At 40.6% G+C, this 22,459-nt stretch overlaps 1 protein-coding gene across 1 annotated transcript in view; it reads left to right on the top strand.

Annotated features, from left to right (window-relative positions):
* Positions 1-1,367: 1,367 nt before the first annotated feature.
* Positions 1,368-22,459, top strand: part of ESR2 (estrogen receptor 2) — a 62,748-nt gene continuing 41,656 nt past the window's right edge. Inside the window, exons 1-3 of the mRNA XM_072838890.1 lie at positions 1,368-1,478; positions 13,368-13,823; positions 15,688-15,860. Coding sequence (XP_072694991.1) covers positions 13,405-13,823; positions 15,688-15,860 — 592 coding nt within the window. The 5' untranslated portion in view covers positions 1,368-1,478; positions 13,368-13,404. The remainder of the gene's footprint in view (positions 1,479-13,367; positions 13,824-15,687; positions 15,861-22,459) is intronic.

Here is a 22,459-nt window from a genome sequence, read left to right as displayed (position 1 = left end):
TTTATCAGAGATCTGGAGTCACAACCAGATCAAGAACCACGTCCCTTATGCCACGTGTATGGATAGTTTGATGATTAATTAGACACAAATGTGGCACTGGGGTCTGAGAATGGCTTATGGGACATATGCAACTTACCATTGGATTTTCGCCACCAGTGGCTGCCCTAACGCCAGGTGCTGCTTAACGACTAGGGAAAGTCCTCAGGCTGTGGGCTGTGCTGCAGGGTGGGCGAGGAGAGCTTGGGGACTCCGCAGACCTGGGGGACTGGAGCTGCCACCAGGGGGCTCAGGCCTGCAGGGAGCTCCACGGAGGCCCTGCGGAGGGAAGAGGGGCGCCGCCAGCGGCAGAGGCAGATGTCCCCCCAGCTGCCTCTTTTGGCAGCGGTGAGTGAGGAGGTTCCTGGGCTCCTTGCTCTAAGGCGAAAGGCCTCCCCAGCCGGCCGCTCAGAACCCGCACCCGCCATCTACCTCCACGGCCTCGTGGCTTGGCCTCTCCAGGGGCACGAACCTGCCCTTGGGCCCCGGACTGAGAAAACCCAAAGCCTCTCTAGTTTCACCACTGGATTCTTAAGAGTCAGATTTCTGGGGGCACCTTCCGTGGTTGAGCCTCTGCCTTCCGCTCAGGGCGTGATCCTGGGGTCCCGGGATCGAGTCCCACGTTGGGTTCCCTGCACGGAGCCTGCTTCTCCCTCTGCCTGTGTCTCTGCCTCTCTCTCTGTGTGTCTCTCATGAGTAAATAAATTCTTAAAAAAAAAAAAAAAGTCAGACTTCTGTATTTAAATGACCCCGAAGCATCCACTGACAGACCCACGTGGGGCACGGTCTAGGGACGTGAATCTTCAAAGTGTGGCCCCCCCACCGGGCAGCATCCGTTTGGGCTTGGTCCTGCACCGGGTTGGAAATGCGCATTCTCAGGCCCCGCCCCAGACCTCCCAAACCCAGGCCGGCGGGAAGGGCGCCTCGAGTGCTCGCTCCCCGGGGCTTCTCCCTCCGCCCAGGTGAGTGTGGATGGCGAGACACGGGGAGTCCGCGTCCTCCCGAGATTTCTGGGCAGCCGGCTCGGTGGTCACGTGGGCTCTTGGAGGCTTTCTCCGCCGCCCCCGGGTCTTTAAAAGGGAGGAGAGGCTCCTCGTTAAGTCGTTGGTGATCTTTGCAGCGTCTCCGGCTCCTGGACCTGTTGAAACCCGGTTCGCGCCCCTGCAGCCAGGCAGCCCGAAGCGCCGAGGGGGCGGGGACCGCCGGGGAAACTTGCGGTGGGTGGGCGTGGGGGGGGGCGGCGGGAGCGCGGAGGGGGACCGCGGCGGCGGCGGGCGGCGGGCGGCGATCCGCTGCGCTCGGGCTCCGGCTCCGCTCCGGCTCCGCGCCGCGCGGTGGGCGCGCTCTCCGGCCCCCGGGACCGCGGGGCCCGCGGCGGGCGGCTGCTCCGGGAGAGGCCGGGCCCGCGTGACAGAGACCCCTGGGCGCCGTGCACCTGCAAGGTAAGGGCCCCCCGGCCGGCTCGAGGTGGGACTGTCTGCTCCTCTGTGTGAAAGCCAAGGATGCGAAAGCAGCAATATTGAGAACAATGACAGACCCCCGCCTCCGCCCGAAACCACTTGTCTTGAAAACTATAGGAAACAGAAATTTCACGCTCTAAGTATTTTCACTCAAGACGCTGGCAAGTTAATTTAATTAGTTTGTGCCTGTAAACTCCGGATTGATACGTGTCTTTTTGAAAGAAAAAAACTCTAGATTTTTTTCTTTCTTTCTTTTCTTTCTTTTATTTTTCTTTCTTTCTTTCCTCTTTTTTTCTTTCTTTTCTTTCTTTCTTTCTTTCTTTCTTTCTTTCTTTCTTTCTCTCTTCTCTTCTTTCTCTCTCTTTCTTTCTCTCTTCTTTCTTTCTTTCTCTCTTTCTCTCTTTCTTTCTTCTTTCCTCCTATTGGATTTCCCCGAAAGAGGGTGAAATGATGGAGCGTGGGAAAGTTGAACGAGGACTTCATGCTTGAGTTTTGTGGGCCTGGGAAGGTGTACGTGGATCAAGCAGGTGACCGGTGTTTTAAATGTATTAAGTGCCACTGCTCAGTGATTATAAAAAACAGATTTGCTTCTGTCCTGGGTGAACTGAGCAAGATCTAAGATCTGGTCTGTTTTATTTGCTGAAGAGGAAGCCAGCTGCTCTTCTCTTGTCCCTTTGTGTTACCATTCGTGCCTGATTCATTTCGGAAGCCTAAAATTAAGTCAAGGGAATAATATTTTTTGTAAAAAAAATTTGGGTTTGAGTGAATTTCTATTTAGGAAAACCAGGTTGACTCAATTTTACTAGCTTTTTAAAAAAGCAGCTTTGTGCTTTGGTGTAGTACACAACCCTTTGGAGGTAAGATTTTTGCCTTACTAGACTTTTAGTATTTTCATGGACATGCCATTGGGAATTTTTACTTTTAAGTTTCTGAACTCACAGTGGCTATTATATGTGGAGAAAGATATTCGTTACTTAAGTGAACATGTGGAAAGAAAGGTTTCTGCCGTTAAGTATTGTAAAAAAGTATGTGTTCTCTGACTATGACACTTCTTCTTTGCCTTTTATTTTTTCTGCAGAAAAATCTATATTTCTGCATATACTCAAGAAGAGGGAGAATGTAAGGTGTTAAAGCATAATCTTAGGATCCATTTTACATTCAATCTTCTTTTTTTCAGTTGAATTACTGAAACATTCTTATTTCAAAAACAGCCAGTCTCCTGTAACTCTTAAGACTTGAAAATCTCTGAAATCTATTAAAAACACAGAATACATTTCATAGTGGTTCTGAGGGACTCAAATGAATCTAATGACCTTTTCTATTCCTCAGTTTACTTATAATATGGAAAAGGTAAAATTTAGTAGTAAATTTAACCCTTCAAAACATAATTAACATCTAATAGATATTGAAATGTTCATTTTTAAGAGTAAAACACTACAGTTTTCTATATATCTATATTCAAGTAATGGTGCAAAATACATCTGATAATTTTAGTTTATGTTTTGAGCCACTTTATATAATACTTGTAAATATGTAATGATTATATAAAACACTGAAGGCTGAACTTGAATCATTTACTGGTAAGTTTTTTCCTAATTACATCTAGAACATTGAGAACTGTATACTTGAATGTTACACTTCATAATTTAGTGGAAATGGACATTATAGCCATTTTAAAAAGGCAGGTTCCTGGCAATATAATTTATATACAGTAAAACCTAGCCTCTTTAGGTTACCCTTTATGAATTCTGACAGTTGCAACATTTATATAATCACTTCTACAGTCAAGACCTAGAAGAGTGCCATCACTCCCAAAAGTCCCCTTTGTGTGTTTGTAATCAGCCCCCCCACCCATCCTCACCCCCTGAAAAATCACTGAACTGTTCCCTAATTTTACTGTTCTGTTCTTCAGTATGTTTTTACCCAGAAATAATTAATCTTCCTATGCTTTTTGCAAAAGAGAATCCCAGTCTCCCTCAACCCCCCTTTTTGTTGGGATGAGTCAGGTTGTGGTATTTTTGTTTTACTCCTTATATACTTTGGAATGAATTGAGGCAAAGAAAAGCTATTTTGCAAATGGGACTGTTAGGTTCCCATTGGGCTAATAGATTTCATTCTTAGCACATTCGGATTCCATTGTGGGCTAAGTCTTTTGTTCTGGTGTGCATCTGGATTATCACCAACTGAATACAGGGTTTTTAAAAAGAAACATTGGTCATTTATGTAATATTAATAGAATGTATTGTATTTATATAACTAGGCATTTAAAAAATACTTTTGTTATATTTGAGAGTACAAAAGTTACCTGAAATTACGTACGATTAATTAGTGAGGAGCAGAAAAGTAATTAAAAATGGCAATCTGGAGACATTGAAAATCTAATATAGAGTGATTGTGACTTAAGTTAAAAAATACTGTCCTTATTAAGAGTTGAGGTCTGTGCCCAATTTATGTGTTGATGTCAGAGTTTTTCCATTTCTGTGCTCATGCTTTGAAATCTAGATTTTCTTGCAGGACATATTCTTTACTGTTTAATGCATTATTCAATTTAGAGAATAGCTAGGAGTCTGTTATTGTTAAGCACTCCTAATAAAGATATGTCAGATGATGTCTTTTTCCTTTCTCCTTTGTGCTATGAAAAGAGGAGGCCGTATTTTCTACATGCAGCTTACCTTTCAGAGAACTACAGAGGCAGTAACTAGGATAAGCAGAGTGGCATGCTGAGGAAGCACCAGCAAACTGAGTGGTTGGCATTCCTAGCTGGAGGTTTTATACCTCTTCATAAATTAAGGGCCTTCAGCGGGGATTCTGGGTATGGGTGTACTTAACAGAGAGCAGGAGAGTAAGGGTCACTGTCAAGGCAGCTTACTGGATTTGGTATGTTTCCTCAAAGCAAGACTGCAATGTTTTGTGGGTAAATGTTCGTGTTCAACTGAAACCCAGGACCGGAAGAGGAGATGAGTGCATTCACTTTAACTTCTGCGTTGGTCATGACCTCTTCATTCACAACTGTCCCCTCCCTGTCCCAAATGGATATTTGAAAATGGTTCCATTTCCTAAGAGCAGTGCATTTTCTCTGATGATTGGAATTGGGAAGGGGCAGAGACTTGCTGAAGAGAGTAGACTGATGGGCTCTCCCTCCATACCCTGCCTTAGCATGTGAAGACCGTGCAGCTGAGGCTCTGGCGTCTTCACCATCAAGCTTCCAAGTTCTATTTCCTGTTCAGGTCTATAAGGTCCAGGGGGCCACAAGGGGAATTAGAGTTTTCTCATTTTGGAAGATACATGTACGTTTTCTTAAGAGTTGAATGTGAATTATTAGTGATCAGTTCTGTGGTGATTTTAGTGTTTTTTCTTTTTTTAAAAAAGATTTTATTTATTTATTCATGAGAGACATGGAGAGAGGCAGAGACACAGGGAGAGGGAGAAGCAGGTCCCTTTGGGAAGTCTGATGTGGGACTCGATCCCAGGACCTTGGGATCATGACCTGAGCCAAAGGCAGATGCTCAACCACTGAGTCACCCAGGTGTCCCAGAGTGTTTTTTCTTTTTAATGAATATTAAGTTGATCAAGAGCTGTGTTTTGCTGGGGAAGATTTAAGGCCAATGATTGATAGACAGCCACTGGCATACATCAAGGATGCTTGACACTTAAATATTTTTTATCTTTTCCACAAAATTTTTTGCAGTGTCTGCATTGTGAATGTGCATGTGTGACTTCTGTAGGGCACACAAGTGAGCGGTGTTTGAACTGAATGCTTGGGGAGGTGTGGTGGGCAGGCTCAAGAACACAGAGCAAGGAGAATGTGGCATTTTGTGCTACATATGATGCCAGCTGGCTACCAGCAGCCCAGCGATTTGGACTGGTGTAAGGAATTGTCAAGCAGAAGTTCAGAAAGTACAGTGAGGAGGCAAAAATCCAAAATGGTGGTCATAAGGGCATTTTAACCTTTCTAGAAGTTCTGTCCAACACTCTAGGCACATCCAGTAGCATGCTAATAGACAGACTTTGTCTTCCTGGATGTGTAATAATACCTCACAGGATGTTTCCACATAAATCATTTTACTTTATCCTCCAAGTGCTGTGAAAAAATGCAGCCCATAAATGCAGCCCATATTAGGTTTTAATTTCTACTGAAGGAGCCATGGAAGCTCAGGAAGTTGATGTGATTTGTACAAGATCACCTGGCATTTAGGCAGAGCCAAATCTAGGACCCCATGTACTGCTCTGTCCACTGGGCCAGAATATGTGTAATAGCAGGCCTGGTGGCAACTGCCTTTTTATTGTTTATCTAGATTTGATAGATACTTTGATAAAATCATTCTACTCTTCCTGGATTGTCTTTCTACCATTTCTTGGGCCTGTTTTTTCCTTCTCCCAAGGAATCACTGTAAATATTTGGAATTTTACAATCTTTTTTTCTGTTTAAGTTCCACAATATGTTCAGTACGTTAGAACACTATGTGTAGTCCCATGTGTACAAAAGGCTTTCCTGCTGAACACAGATGGGACTTGAAAGGGCTCACTACTGGTGTGTGTGGTGGAGGAGGGGGACAGAGAAGTCTTTGGACAGAAAACAGTTCTGTTCATCATGAAGGATATGGGCCAGCTATTTTAGGCTGTGATGACCAGTTAAAGAAAATTGACATGCAAAGAAATGCTTAATTCTTAGAATCAGGATGTCCGGGTTCATGTTCTTTTGTTGGCCACGTGAAGTCCCATGCCTGCCAGGCCCAACAATTAAGCTGTTAAGAGACTATTTTTCCTTTTGATATCAGATACTGTGCTCACTGAGTCAGTACTTGCTTGTTCAAAGGAATGTGTTGGGAAAATCCTGTCCTACAATGTTAAAGAAATTTGATTTGGGGGGATTCTTTCCTTCAACTGGTTTATCTCCTTGGTTTAGATCAAACTACTCACCATAACCAGCACAGGTTGTTTATTCACTTTCTTAGTCTTTGGGTGGAGACTTTTGCTACTTGTTTGCTCGTCTATAGGGTCTTCTGCTATGATTTCAGTTCCTTGCCCCTTGTGTCTTTGCTTCAGAAGAGGCCACCAACCCTTTGCGTTGGTGGCCAAGTTACTAATGATCCAAGTTTCCTTTGACAAATGGTTGTCACATGAATCTGGATACATCTGAAAGATTTCCAACCAAAAGGCAACGTGGCCTTTTCATCATGGTCTATCTAGCAACCAGTTCCCTCACATGAATTATTACTGTGCTAAGGATGTATGGAAATTCTAAAGAAATTGATTGGTGTGTGTATGTGAAATCCATCTTCCTAAGCAAAGTCCCCGTGGCACCTAATTGATTGCCTGGATGAATCTTGGCGTTTGCCATTTGGCGGTGTGTGTCTGACAGGTCATTTCAGCATTTCTGGGCTGAAAATGAACATTTCAGTTATAGGTGAAAATGAGTAATGGGATTGATTCTCTGCTCCTGAGAGAGATGTCATATTCATTTTAAATTGTATGTTCACTTTCTACCTAGATAATAGGGAGTGTTATTTCAAGTTCATGAATTTCCATGCTGCTATTCATCACTGCATATTGGTAGAAGCTTTCTGTTTTTTTTAAGAGGCCTATTGAAAGTGAAAGATAGCAGTGGTTTTCTGATAGGTTGGTGTGTGGACTTTGTTGAGTTACTTATGCTAAAATGCTACATACATTTCCTTGGGGCAATGTAAAGTTGAGACATCATGAAATTCAGTAAAAACTTGAGTGACCAAAATCTTTAGAGAATATTTTGTTTAAACCATTCGACTGATTTTATCATTGAGTATTAACTTGAAGTCTTGTTCAAATTGTTACTCTAAAAATCACTGCTTTCCTGCTTCATAATTTCCTGAATGTAATGTACTCACCACAGTGACCACACTCCCTTTTGGATATACTTTTATTTATTAAATTGGGCAAGCCATCTTATTTCTTATACCATTTTTTCCCTTATTTTTAAGTTCAAGAAACACAAAATGATGACTTCCAAAGATTACATTTTACTATACATAAGTACAGCTTGTTAAGCATGTTACCTTGAGTATTTTCCTCTCAATTTTTACAATGTGTACTGCTTAAGTTGTATTGTTAAAGGGCTTTCAATGTCTTTTGATGAAATATCTGGCCACATAAGATATGTTTAGATCATATAGCAAAAACAATGCACTAAAATGCAATCATCAAAATATGCTATGAAAAACATAAGCACGATGAGCAAGCCTATGTGTAGGTGGATGGAAATAGGAGAGGTGTTTTCAGGACAGATTGAGGGATAGATGCCTCCTCATCATCCTGACGGGTATGGAGTTGCTATCTCAAGGTTACCAGTGACCTAATTACCAACGTCTGTTGTTTCTTCTATATTCAACCACTCACTCTAACCTAGGTCATTTCATGGATCTGCAAATGCTTTCAATCATTTGTGTTGAAAACCCTTTCTTGATTAACAAAATGTGGTACGTAGATACAATGGAATATCATTCAGCCTTAGAAAGGAAGGAAATTCTGACACATGAGACAAAATGGATGAACCTTGAAGACATTGTGCTAAGAAATAAGCTAGATACTGAAGGACAAATACTGCATGATTCCACTTCTATATGGTACTGAGTAGTCAAATCCATAAGAGACAGAAAGTAGAATGGTGGTTGCTGAGGGGCTCGGGGTTGGGGTAGGTTGGGGAGCTGTTGTTTAACGAGTGAGGAGTCTTAGTTTTGCAAGAGGGAAAGAGTTCTATAGATGAGCTGCACAATGATGTGAATGTATTTAACACTACTGAACTGGACATTTAGAAATGATTGGGGTTGCCTGGGTGGCTCAGCGATTGAGCATCTGTCTTTGGCTCAGGATGTGATCCTGGAGTCCGGGGTTGAGTCCTACATTGGGCTCCCTGCCCAGAGCCTGCTTCTTCCTCTGCCTATGTCTCTGCTTCTCTCTGTGTGTCTCTCATGAATAAATAAATAAAATCTTTAACCATTTATTTTTTATTTTTTTATTTTTAATGTCATAAGTTTGATGTGTATTTTACCACCATGTAAAAAAAGTTTGGAAACTGCTAGTTTTGACAATAGTTAGCATTATATGCTTTACTCTGCATATTTTCTATTAGGAATCAGGTATTGCATGTGTTGATTGGGAATCTAAGTAATGGAAATAGAAAATTCTGTTATGATTAATACATGCATATTGATATATCTGAGAAAGGTATAAGAATACATGTAAAAATGTAAAATATATTACATATAGAATACTTTTTTGATGCTGTATTCTTCTCTAGCTACCATTCCCTCTGCTGTCCTTCATGGTCAATCACTGTTGATTATAAGTGGTAGCGTGTTTGTATTCCTTAGCATTTTACCTGGTCTGTCCTGCCTCCTTTACCTGGTACAGTAGCTCTTTGAAGGCAGAGTGCATGCCTTGGGACTCCTTTAGATATCCTGTCTCCACATGGTACCATACCTACTGAACGTGCTGCTCCCATCTTCCACTAACACCCTGGACTGGGTGAAATCTTATAAACACGTTTCCTCATATTCTTTCATTATAACAAATATTTATTGAGTTGTAGTAGGTGAATAAAAATAATGTGTGCCTTCAAGGAGATTAAAATCTAATCCTACTTCTACCATTTACAAGAATGATTCAATGCAGTTCTATTCTAATAAGGAGGATTAAATTTTTAAGTAATTGTAGGAGTGCTAAGAGTAAAAAAAGCACATCACTTCATGATGCACTTTGCATACTCCTTATGGACATGGCAGTTCTGCAGGAAAATAGCAGATTAGAGTAGGATGATGAATTAGGGCAGCAGAATGGAATGCCTTGGATGTTAGAAGAATGTGACATTACACAAGCTGGTGGGAAGCAGAGGGGTATTGAGTTGGGTTTTAAGAATGTTAGTCAGGGAGCACCTGGGTAGTGCAGTTGTTTAAGCTTCTGCCTCTTGATTTTGGCTCAGGTCATGATTCAGGGTTTTGGGATCAAGTCCTGTATTGGGTTCTGTATCAGACTCCACGCACAGTGCAAACTCAGCTTGGGATTCTCTCTCCCTCTGCCCCCTCACCCCACACTCTCTCCCTCTCTTGCTCTAATGACTAAATCTTAAAAAAAAAAAAAAAAGAAAGAAAGAAAGAAAGAGAAAGAAAGAAAGTCAGTCAGTCTGGCAGCTCTATGGAACCAGAGAAGGAGCTCACTGGAGACAAGGAGTGGTAAGTAGCCTACTCCAGATGCACACATAAGAAGTAATGAGAGCTTGCTCAGATGTTGGCAAAAGACCAAAAGGAAAAGGTACTGTGGAGAAAAAAAAGTGTGCCCTCATGATTAAAGATAATTGGTTGCAGTGGAGAAGTCAAAGGTAAGTGTATTGGGCTTTGTCATTAACAAATAGAAAATTAATAATGGTTTTGGGAGGAAAATGATTGATTTTACCTTGGATTTGTATTATCTAGTGCTGTGTAGCAAGTCATCCTAGAATTTAGCAGCTGAAATAACAAACATAATATCTCACACACATTTTCTAAGGGTCAGGAATCCGGGAGCAGCTTAGCTGGAAGGTTCCAGCTTAGCTCCTCTCATGAGGTTGCAGTCAAGATGTTGGCCAGACCTACAGTCATCTGAAGGCTTGACAGGGGGTGGAAGATCAGTTTCCGAAAGCTCTAACTTACAGAGGTGTTGGCTGGAGGCTGGAGTTTCTTGCTAGCTCTGACAGGAGGCCTCCACAAGGCTGCTTGAGTGTCTTCAGAATATGGCAGCTAATTTCCTCTGGAGTGAGTGATCCAAGGGAGCAAGCCTGGAAGAGACTGCAGTACCTTTTATGACTTAGTCATGGAAGCCACATAGCATCCCTTCTGCCATAATTTTTCACTAAAAATGAGTCCTAAATCTAGCACATACTCAAGGGGAGGTTAGACTCCACCTTTTGAAGGGAGGACTATTGAATAATTTGTAGACCTATTTTAAAACTCCCATAGGTATATTGTTTTGAAGACAAACGGAAATGATCATTCAAATGAAGATGTTAGGAGAAAGTAATCAGGAACATTTAGGGAGCCAAGTTACCTGCATGTGGAAGTAGGTGGCAGCTGGCATGAAGATATTGAAAATGGAGAACTTCTCAAGGCAAGCTTCTTTACCTGATGATCTTTCTCAACCAGTCTAGTTATTAATGGTCATTCTTCTCTTTCCCAGATTGTATTATCCAATTATTCTAACCTTTAAGTTTCCATTTGTAATTTCTTGTATTATTTTGTGTCTTTTCTCCAAAGCTTCTTATGAAAAATTTTAAACCCAAAGGAGAGTTGAAAGACTGGTATAATGAATGTCCATAAGTCCACTGTCTAGATTCAGTAATTGTTAATATTTTTACTTGCTCTAGATAAACTATCTAGTTTATCCATCCAAGTTTTTTTTTTTTTTGAACTATTCATTGGGTGACATTCTTTCATAAAGAAGAGTTTGCCCTCAACGATTGCATAAACTACAGAGTCTCTAAAAAGGCAGGGTCCAGACTTAATTCTTTTTCCTTAATTACTAATTTTCAGAGTGAGGAAACTGATGTAACAGTCATTTGTAATGGGAGCTTTGGACTTAAATCCAAAGGTACCACATGCATAATCTGTATATAATGCCAGATATTCGTGGGGGTTGTGCCATTTTGCACTACTACCAACAGTGTCAAAGAAAGTCTCTGTTTTTCCACAGTCCCACCAAGGAAGTCTGTTGTCAAACATTTGAATTTTTGCCAAACGTGAGAAAATGGTATCTTGTAGTTTTAATTTTTCTGAATGATGTGGAGCATCTTTGTGTTCTAAGAGCCATTTGCTTTCCTTTCTCTGTGTTCTATGTCTTTTGCCTATTTATCTAAAGAGTTTTTGGTCTTGTTTTCGTTTGAGGAGTTTTAAATGCTAGGACATTTAGCCCCTTGTTTTCTTTTTTCTCTTCTCTTCTCTTCTCTTCTCTTCTCTTCTCTTCTCTTCTCTTCTCTTCTCTCTCTTCTCTTCTTTCTCTTTTCTAGATTTTATTTATTTATTCATGAGAGACACACAGAGAGGCAGAAACCTAGGCAGAGAGAGAAGCAGGCTCCCTGCAGGGAGCCTGATGTGGGACTCGATCCCAGGACCCTGGGACAACGACCTGAGCAGGCAACCCAATCCCCTTGTTTCTAATAGAAGTTGAGATGCTTTTTCACCAATTTGTCATTAGTCTTCTGACTTTGCTTATGGTGTTTTTATGATGTGCAGAGATTTACTTTTCTGTTCTGAATGTATTGGTCTTTTTATTGTATGTGGATTTTAAGCCATAGTGAGAAGGTTTTTCCCACACCCATGTTATAAAGAAGTTCATCTTTGCTTGCTTCTGGTACTTGTGCAGTCCCCTCTCCCTCCCACTGCTCCCTTTCCCCCTGAGTCTCCTTCAGAGTCCTTCCATTTTTCTTTTTAACATTTGGATCTCTGAACCCTTTGGAGTTTATTCTGGCATATGTTCTTTTTCCAATGGCAGTTCTGTCCAGTGTTTCCTCGGTGATTTGAGCTATCCCCTTTATCAGATGCCAAATTTCCAAAAACTTTTGCGTTCTTGAATTTTCTATTTTGGGATTTTCTGTTTTGTTCTGTAGCAGTCTGGGTCCAATCAGGAGTTAGAAACTACATAATCAGTTCAGGGGAGTTTTGATATAAAGAATAACCATGATGAGAGATTAAGTATAATAATTAAGTATAATAAATATTAAATATTAAGTAAACTATAAATGGAACCTCAGGGCCGAGGGAGAACACTCAAGAAAGGACAGATTTGGAAGGGGTTTGGACCTCCTTGGGAAAGGTGGGTGGGCCACTAATTAGCAGAGATTTTTGCCGGTTTAGCCAAGGCCAGAGCTGGTCTAAGGTGGCTGGGCAGGCAGGAGGACAGCTTCGGGGGTGCTGCCGGGGAGCGGGTGATCAGCAGCTGGCAGCGTGGTAGTGCACTGGGAGTCCAGGTGCTGTGGGTTGAAGGAGGTGGGGGCACAGAAGGTCTTCACAGTGTGCCCGTAGCACCAGGGGAGGAGGTTTGTGCAAGGAACAACTTTTTTATGACTTGTCAGGCCACAGTCTGGACAGGTGACTGTGGAAAGGTTATCGCCACGCCGTCTTTGCAAACTTGCAGAGGGACCTCGTTCTGGACCCGCAGCGATGCCAGACTCCACTGGCTGTTCTCACCCCCCAAACCCCCACCTCTGCTGGCACCCGAGGTACTACCAGCAGCCTCTTGCTCCTGTGGTGTCCCTGCAGCGCCCTCTACTGAGAGCGCTTAGCAGTGCGCTCACCGGAACCCGGTAAAGCACCTCCAGGGCTTAGCGTAGGCTGTACCCCCAAGGGTGCATTGGAAGCTGAGAAAGCAATAAATGGATAACTGACGAGGGCACGTTGGCCTGTCTGTTCCTTGTGTTTTATTGCTGGCGACTCGTGTACCTGGATATCTGTTAATGCTGTCCGTGCTCACTGACCTGCTCTTTCAAGGTCTTCTTGGTTATGCTTGTTTATTTTTCCATAAGAACTTGAAAACAAACGTATCTAGTTCCAGAAAGGGGGGGGGGGGGAGGGAGAGAACTTGGCGTTTTAATATAATCCTGTATTTTTTTGATTTTTTTAAAAAGTATAATAAATTCTTGTGGTTAAAAACAATTCTTGTAGCTAACCACAACAAAAGTAATAAAGGAGTGAATAAAGTAGCAAATGAGAGTTCCATGCCTCCCATTCACACCCCCTGAGGTTAATATTTTGGGGTCTGTCTTTCAGGATGTGTTTCTAAGCACGTGTGTAAGTAATAAATATGTTTGGACATTTTGAATAGTTAGGCCTGTAGCTGTAACTTAGAAATGTCTTTTGTTTTTCTCTACAGCCATCGTACCTGCCCATGAGTCTCTGAGAACATCATAATGTCCCTTTGTGCCTCTTCTCACAAAGAGTTTCCTCAGCTGTTGCCTCTTCAAGACATGGATATCAAAAACTCTCCATCTAGCCTTAACTCTCCTGCTTCCTACAACTGCAGTCAATCTGTCCTACCCCTGGAGCACGGCCCCATATATATACCCTCCTCCTACGTAGAGAGCCGCCATGAATATTCCGCCGTGACCTTCTATAGCCCTGCTGTGATGAATTACAGTATTCCCAGCAGTGCCAATAACTCAGAAGGTGGACCCAGTCGGCAGACCACGAGCCCAAATGTGTTGTGGCCAACTCCTGGACACCTCTCTCCCTTAGCCATCCATTGCCAGTCGTCACTTCTGTATGCAGAACCTCAAAAGAGTCCTTGGTGTGAAGCAAGATCACTAGAACCCACCTTACCTGTAAACAGGTAAATTCAGTCTTCATTCTGAATTGTACTTCGGGGCATTATTCGAATCACTTTATGATGCAGTGAGAAGAAAGATATGCATCATTCAAGGTCTTTATTCATCACATAGATTACTTAGAGCACCTAACACATATGATATTCTGAATTCTAGAATATCTATTCTGATTTTGAATCCTCATTAAAAAGTAAGCTTGTACATCTGGGTTGTGGGGAGAATTCACTCTCATGACTACCATTTTTAGACATTAAAGATTGAACTTAAATCACCTTTTTCTTGATGAAGTGACATGTTTGAAAAAGAAGTTTTTGCTTTACTTTCAAGTTAAATCCCTCTTTAGTGAAATCCAATTTAGTGTTCATGACACACTGTGTCCAGGATAAAGGCAACTGTGGCAGTATTACTACTTAAATGAAATACACTGGACACACGAAGCCTGAAAACAGACAATAATTGGTGTAAGCTTTTTAGCAGTGAACTAAAATAACATTTGATAAAGATTGGTAGGAAACTAAATGTAGACTTTAGTTGAAATTTCTTGAAGCTCAAAAGAGTATTTGTACTCTTCCAAAGCAAGGTAACGTGATGGTTATTTCCATTTAATTTGTAATGTGTTTAATGATAATTACAGCTAAGGAGGGAAGAGGTTGTGCTGGGAGAAAGATGAGGAGGAGATAAATTTCTAAAACAATCAAAGTATTAAGTCACTGCATATTAGATATTGAAATTTGTTACTTTCAAATGCTGTCGTAACACTTCGAGAAAGCCACATCACACAGTACTTTTATTTTTCTTCGTTTTTAAGAACTTTGTTGGTGAAAGAGAATATAAATGTTGTACATGACTTTTTTAAAGTACTGTTTTTCACTCAGCTTTCAAGGGGAGATACTTTGTTTCTGAGGACAAGATCTAATCAGAGTTCTGCTAATATTAGGGAAATCAACCCATAGTATAATTATCCTCATGTATGAATCAATCATATTTCTAACACTTTCTTTCCAAAAGAAACATGGCCTAGCAAAATTAGGAACTAACCACATGTGCTTTTGGTGTCTGCCGGTGCTGCCTTGACCAGCTGTCCTTTCCCATATGGGAGCTCCTGCCCCTCTTCCCAGCCCTGAGCACTTCCTTCCTTCAGAACCTTCTTTAAGGACAGGCACATGTCTACTTTCTTCCCCTCTCTTCTCTTTTCTCTTTCTATTCTCTCTGGCCTTCCCTGCCCTTCCACGTTCATCTCTACCCTCCCCTACTCTTCCCTCCCCTTTCTCTCTCTTTCTCTAAACCAGAGTATAGTATCACTTCAGTATAACATAAAGTGCATTTGTTACTCCTCTTGAAGTTATTTTTATTCTAGACCTTCATCTTAAATTGCAGAATGAAAGGTTCTCCCCACCCCCCCCCATTTGAATGGGAACTCTGAAAGGTAACACTTGAAAATAACTGCTACTTGAAAATGGGTAGGTAAGTTTAGACCCATCTTTACAGCGTTGATGAATTCCAGCAACGGTACTTCCTGCTGTGGTTCAGACCTGTGGGTAACACTTGCTCTGGTCACTTGTTACACTCAGACATGTGCAGCCTGATGGCTACAACTGACCATCTGTAGTTACTAGTGCTCATCGGTGCTGCATGGATGGGCATAGACTCCCGTAACCATTTTCAAACAGCAGTCATTCCCAACAGTGTGATTCTTCATAGATCTGATATCAACAACAAAGGTGCTTGATCAGATTTCTTGGAATATATTTATCATGAGCCCTACAGGGCAAAGAGGTAACTTAGGCAGTGTTCATGCTATTTTTTTCCCTAGAAAGTCCATCTTTTCTCTTAATGCTGTCTTACAATGAATGTTTTCTTTTCCCCCAGAGAGACACTGAAAAGGAAAGTTAGTGGAAGCAGTTGTGCCAGCCCCATTACTAGTCCAAGTTCAAAGAGGGATGCCCACTTCTGTGCGGTCTGCAGCGATTACGCATCTGGATATCACTATGGAGTCTGGTCGTGTGAAGGATGTAAGGCCTTTTTTAAAAGAAGCATTCAAGGTACAAGAGTATTGTTAGCTGCTTCTTTAGTTTTCTACTTTTGCTTTCAAATACTTTCGTAGATGACTTGGCAGAAATTTCACCACTGGCCTGTTTGGTATATAAAGTACTTGATGAATGGTTCATAGGATCATGTGTGTTTGGGGATGGGGTGGATGGTGGAGTGGATTGTTTCAAGTGTAGAGCACCTTATCCTTTAATTGTGGATCTTTACTCCAGAGCTTCAGAACTTGAATGGATCTCTTCCCACAATCATCCATCACCACCTCTTACTGGTTTTTGATTTGTGGTTACCATTAGGTTTGTATATAACATCTTATGTGTATATTAATTTATATTAGGCTGGTGATCTCTTAAATTTGAACCCAATCTTTACTCTTCTCTGCTATCTTTCAGATATATGGTGTCATACTTTACAGTCTTTTATTTTGTGACTCCTTTGACTGATTTTTATAGATACATTTAATTTTACTCCTTTTGTGCTTACTCCTGCTTATGGTTTTTCCACTCAGAGTCCCCTTTAACAATTCTTGTAGGACTGGTTTAGTGGCCATGAATTCCTTTTGTTTGTGTGGGGAACTCTTTCTCTCTCTTTCTATTCTGAGTGATAGCCTTACTGGATAGAGTATTTTTGGTTATTGTTTTTTTCTTTCAGTATGTTGAGTGTAACATGGCACTCTCTTCTGACCTGCAAAGTTTCTGGTGAAAGATTAGTTGACAGCCTTATGGGGGGGTCCTCTTATGTGTAACTCTTTACTGCTGCTTTTAAAATTCTCTTTATCACTACTTTTTTTTTTTTGCATTTTAACTACTATATGTCTTGGTGTGGACCTCCTTGGATTGATTTTGTTGAGGGCTCTCTGTGCCTCCTGGATCTACATTTCTATTTACTTCTCCACATTTGGGAAGTTTTCATCTATTATTTCTTCAAACAAATTTTCTGCCCCTTTCCCCACTTTTTCTCCTTCTGAGACCACTTTAATGCAAATGTTATTATTATGCTTGATGGTGTTACTGAGTCCCCTAAGTCTTTATTAATTTTTCATTTTTTTCCTCTCTCCTGTTCAGCTTGATTGCTCTCCATTACTCTGTCCTCCAGGTTGCTGATATGTTCTTCTGTTCGTTATAGTGTATTATTTTTATTTTTAGTTGTTGAGTTCTTAGATTTATTTATTTATTTATTTTTTAAAATTTTGTATTTATTTATGATAGTCACACACACAGAGAGAGAGAGAGAGAGAGAGAGAGAGAGAGAGAGGCAGAGACACAGGCAGAGGGAGAAGCAGGCTCCATGCACCGGGAGCCCGACATGGGACTCGATCCCGGGTCTCCAGGATCGCGCCCTGAGCCAAAGGCAGGTGCTAAAACGCTGCGCCACCCAGGGATCCCCAGTTGTTGAGTTCTTAATCTCTGATTGGTTCTTTATTGTGTTTTCTGTTTCTTTGTTAAGAGTTTCACTGAGGTCCTCCATTCTTTTCTCCAGTCCAGTGAGTTCCTTTATGACTATTACTTTAAATTCTCTATCAGGCATGTTACTTTTCTCTGTTTATTTAGGTCTCTTGCTGTGATTTTTGTCCTGTTCTTTCATTTGGGTCATGTTCCTCTGTCTCTTCATTTTGTCTAACTCTCTGTGTCTGTTTCTATGTGTTAAGATATATATGTGTTAAGAAAGTCAGCTATGTCTCCTGCTCCTGAAAGTAGTGGTCTTATAAAGAAGAGATCCTGTAGTGCCCTGCAGTGTAATGTTCCCTGTTTATCAGACCTGGTGCTTAGGAGGTGTTGCCTATGTGTGTTGTATGTACCCTACTATAGTGGCCAAGATGCTTCTGCCTTTAGTCCAATTGTCTGCAATGACCCTCTTTGCCTGTTGTGGGCAGGATTTAGTCCCTGCATTGTTAGTTGGCCAATCTGGAGCTGCCTTAGGCTTGAGTTGGATCAGACCAGGCATTTGCCAGAGATATAATAACACTGAACTGTAAGACACTTTCCCTGAGTTGTGCTCTGAGAAGCTTTTGTTGGTAAGTGAGGCCAGCAGACCAGCTGTCTGCACCCCAGCCCACTGCTGGGGCCACAGTTGGACTGGTGTGTGTGGTTATCTTTCCCTCTCCTTAGGGGAGGAGTCACTTTGGAGTTGGCCCCTGTTGTGGTTGCTTGCATACTGCCAGGCTTGTGGCACCACTTTGGATGGGCTCTGGCCAAGGCTGTATGGGGTGGGGGTGGCAGGCCTGCCTTTAGCAAATTATGTGGAAGATATTGGCACTGTGCTGGTTCTCACAGGTGTTTGTGTGTCTAGGCTGGGATCAGGGGGAGGGAAATGGTGCCCAGCAGCATCTTTGTTCCTATATGATCCGTGCCCCTCGAGCACATACTCTGAGATTATTAAACAAATTTCCCTCCCATATACCGCAGGCATTTTTCAATGCCTGCTGCTTCTGTTTTCTATCTTTATGGGGCTGTTTGTTGTACTATCTCTTTAAGGGCAGAGACTGTTTCCTCTTGCCTTCCCAGCTGTCTCAGAGCCAAGCCTGCTGAGTTTAAAGTTCCACCTACTAAATCCTGCTCATTGTAAGAACTCATAAAATATCCCCCTCTGCTTTTCAAAGCCAAATGTTATGGGAATTCATCTTACCTGTGTGCGTTCCCTGTACTTGGGGTACCTGGTGTGATAGTCTGTTCATCCCCACTCTCCAAGCCTGCAGGTCTCTCCCTCCCATGGACAATCCCATAGGTCTGTCCCCATAGGTATGTTTAGGCCCCAACTGCCTTTCCACCCTTCCTACCCTCTTTGATGTAGCCTCTTCTCTACATTTATCTGTGGAGAGTCTGTCCTGTCAGTCTTTAGATCATTTTCTGGGTTATTTACACTGATGTGGGTGTTATCTAGTTGTATCCATGGGGTGAAGTGAGCTTAGGATCATCCTATTCTGCCATCTTCCCCAGGAGTCCCTCTTTGCAACCCTTGTGAAGATAAAGCTGGAAGCAATGTGCTTGTTAGGAATTACAAAGATCATTTCTTCCTTTGGCTTATGTTTAATATTTGGCATGTGTAAGAGTCATGGTGGGATGGCTCCTGATAGAATCTAGAAGGTGGTGAAGGGTAGAAAGTTAGTAGTACAGAGTTACCTTCCCTTGAAATTCAACCTGTATAGATGACTACTTATTTGTCCTGGATCTTCTACTTAGTAGCTCTAAGACATTACCTCTTAGCCTGTTTCCTCCTCTGTGAAATGGAGATACTTACAGGTTTGTTATCAAATGAAATGGAGGTGCCTGGGTGGCTCAGTTGGTTAAGTGTCTGACTCTTGATTTCAGCTCAGGTCACAATCTCTGGTTTGTGGGATTGAGCCCTGTGTCAGGCTCCATGCTCAGTGGGGAGTCTGCTTGAGACTCTGTTTCTCTCTTTCCCTCTTCTCCCCATCTCATGCACACACACACTCTCTCTAAGTAAATGGGTAAGTAAAATATTTTAAAAATATATAAAAATAAAAATGCAATGAAGTTGGTTATATGAAAACATTTGGTCATTTATAAACTTCATGCAAATTTAAGATATTCTAGTTTTCTAACTCTTCTGTATTGAGATATCAACATCTTTTCTTTATTTTTTGTGTTTTTCTTCTAATTCTAATCTTATTTAAACCCACCTTCTCTAAGATCTTCATAGCTGGGTGGATCAGGGCCCTCTGCCAATTAAAAACTTAATTTTATTGAAAGATAAAACATCACAGATAAAGGAAGAATGTGTCATCAAATATTATCAAAACATAAATTGTATCATTTGCTTATTTATAATTGCTTTTACACAACTTTTCATTCTGTATTTAACATATTTAGGTACTTTAATATTTTTACTTATGATAATTCTAGTAGTAAATTATAAGGCCAGGCCTACTTGCTTGCTATTATATAGTAAGAACAATTCAAATTTCTAAAATTCAGAACTGAACTCTTGATATGATATGATGACAATTCTCTATCTTGTTGAGATTCTACAATTTTATTCCTTAAGGAAATCTTGACCCAATACAATTAACTATATCCTTTGAGAAAGGTCCTTTTTATTTGCTGTTGGGAAGAAATCTCTACCTGAAATATATATATATGGAGAAAAGGGAATCCTTATGTACTGATGGTGGGAATTAAATTTGTGCAGTCATTGTGGAAAACAGTATTGGAGGTTCCTCAAAATATTAAAAACAGAATTACCATATGATCTAATAATTCCACTACTGGATATTTATCCAGAGAGAACAAAAACACCAATTTAAAAAGAGATGTGCACCCCTGTGTTTATTGCAGCATTATTTACAATAGCCAAGGTACAGTAACAGTCTAGGTGTATGTCAATAGATGAATGGATAAAGAAGTTACATACATGGTAAAATATTACTCAGCCATAAAGAGGATGAGATCTTGCCATTTGCAACAGCATGGTTGGACCTAGAAGGTATAGTGCTAAGTGAATTAAGTCAGACATAGAAAGACGGGCACTGGGTATTATTCTGTATGTTAGTATATTGAACACCAATTAAAAAAAAAAAAAAAAAGACAAAACACCATATGATTTCACTTATATCTAGAATCTAAAAACAATTCCCCCCTAACTTCCCAAGACCTAGTAGCCATTGACCTAGTTTCTTTCCGTATAGTTTTACCTTTTGCTAGAATGTCATATAATTGAATCATTAGGTAACCATCTATGTATTGCTTCTTTCACTTATCATGATGCTTTTAAGTTTTATCCATGTACCTATGGTTCATTCCTTTTTGTTACTGGGCATTATTCCAATATATAGATCTACCACAGTTTATTCATTTGGGGTATTTCCAGTTTTGTGCTATTTTGAATAAAACTTCTATGAGTGTTCATGCTAATCCCTCTATGTAGACCTACATTTTTGTTGGGGAAATATCTAGGAGTGAAATTGCTGGTTGTATGATAAGCATATGTTTAATTTTATGAGCAACTAACAAACTGTTTCCAAGGGGGTTGAACCATGTTGTATTCTCAAAAGTAACATGAGACTTCCAGTTGCTCTACATCCTTATAAAAATCCTTGATATTATTAGCCTTTTTAATTTTAGATATTCTTTGGGTATATAATTGTGTTTCATTGTGGTTTTAATTTGCATTTCCCTGATTACTAATCATTTTGAACATCTTTTTATGTGTTCATTGATTTTTTTTGTCTCTCTCTATAAGTTCTTATGTATAGTTTTATCCTGTTCTGTTGACCTAGTTCTTCATTCTTGTAAGTACCACATTATTTTAATTATTATAGTTTTATTTTTTACTTTTACTATTATAATTTTATAATGCATTTAAATACATACCAATATAAATACCTCCTATTTTAAAAGTATTCTGGCTATTTTCTTTATTTATCCATAGGAACATTAGAATATTTTTATTAAGTGACCTCCCATCCTTAATGTTAAGAAAAGTGGAGATTTTGTTAAACCTAAGGATTATTTTGGAAGGAATCTTTGTAATATTCTTCACATTAAGAACATATTCTGTCTCCATTTATTTAGGTCTTTTGTATCTCTTATACAGTTTTGTTATTTTTTAAAAACTATGTATATCTGGTATCCTTCTCAGTGGTATTTCTGTAAATTTCATTCTTTTGGGCTATTTATTTTACATCCAAATGTAACAGTGGCACTATTTTATTCACTTTCATATTGGTGTTCATAACAAACTTTTATCATTGTCCTTTGAAAGTTGAAATCTATTTAAGTGCCACTCACAAACCTTTAAGGCTTTGCTTTTCACAGCTTTAGAGGCTGGGCTTTAAATGGGAAGCTCTGACAGCTGGTAGGTTATGTAGGAAATTCTTACCTTGGAGGCACATATTCCATTACTTGGGACTTATTTGGCCTTGAAGTCATGGAGGATGTCCTGAAGGAACAAATGCTAGGTTGTTGCCTGCTGCTGAGGGACAAGCATGCCAGGGAGGGTGCGGGTGATAAATATTGCTCTGTGACAAGTGCAATATTGTGACAAGTGACAACACCGGGAGGCTGAAATGAGCTGAAACTCAGATATTCTGATCTGAAGTCCAGGGCTCTCTCTCCCCTCTATGAGGTTGGATATAAATGACAATAGGTAATCAGACTTAGTCTATAATTTTGTAGAGAGTACAGAGATAACCTGTTATGTTTAGATGATAAAAAGCACATTTTCCTATAAAGCTTTATATCTTCAAGAATTAGCTACATATTTTGCTTTTAATTTGGCTTTGAACTTTTCTCTGAATTCGGTTAGTATGGAATTGTGTGCTTTACAGACTGTTGCATGAACAAGAAAACCATTTTATTTTATTTTTTTAGGGGGGGGGCAGAGAGAGGGAGAGAGAGAGAGAGAGAGAGAGAGAGAGAATCTCTAAGCAGACTCTGCATTGAGTGCAGAACCTGACATGGGCTCCATCTCACAGCCCTGAGATCATGACATGAACTGAAATCAGGAGTCAGATGCTTAACTGACTGAGCCACCCAGGTGCTCTGAGAAAACCATTTTAATATGTGAGATAGTATACTTTCAAGAGGACTTTTTTCTTTTTTGTCAATTACCTTGACCTTCTTGCATAAGACATTTT

This window comes from Canis lupus, chromosome 9 (assembly GCF_048164855.1).
Source record: "Canis lupus baileyi chromosome 9, mCanLup2.hap1, whole genome shotgun sequence".
Classification (NCBI taxonomy): Eukaryota; Metazoa; Chordata; class Mammalia; order Carnivora; family Canidae; genus Canis; species Canis lupus.
This window is presented reverse-complemented; position numbering and strand designations above follow the sequence as displayed.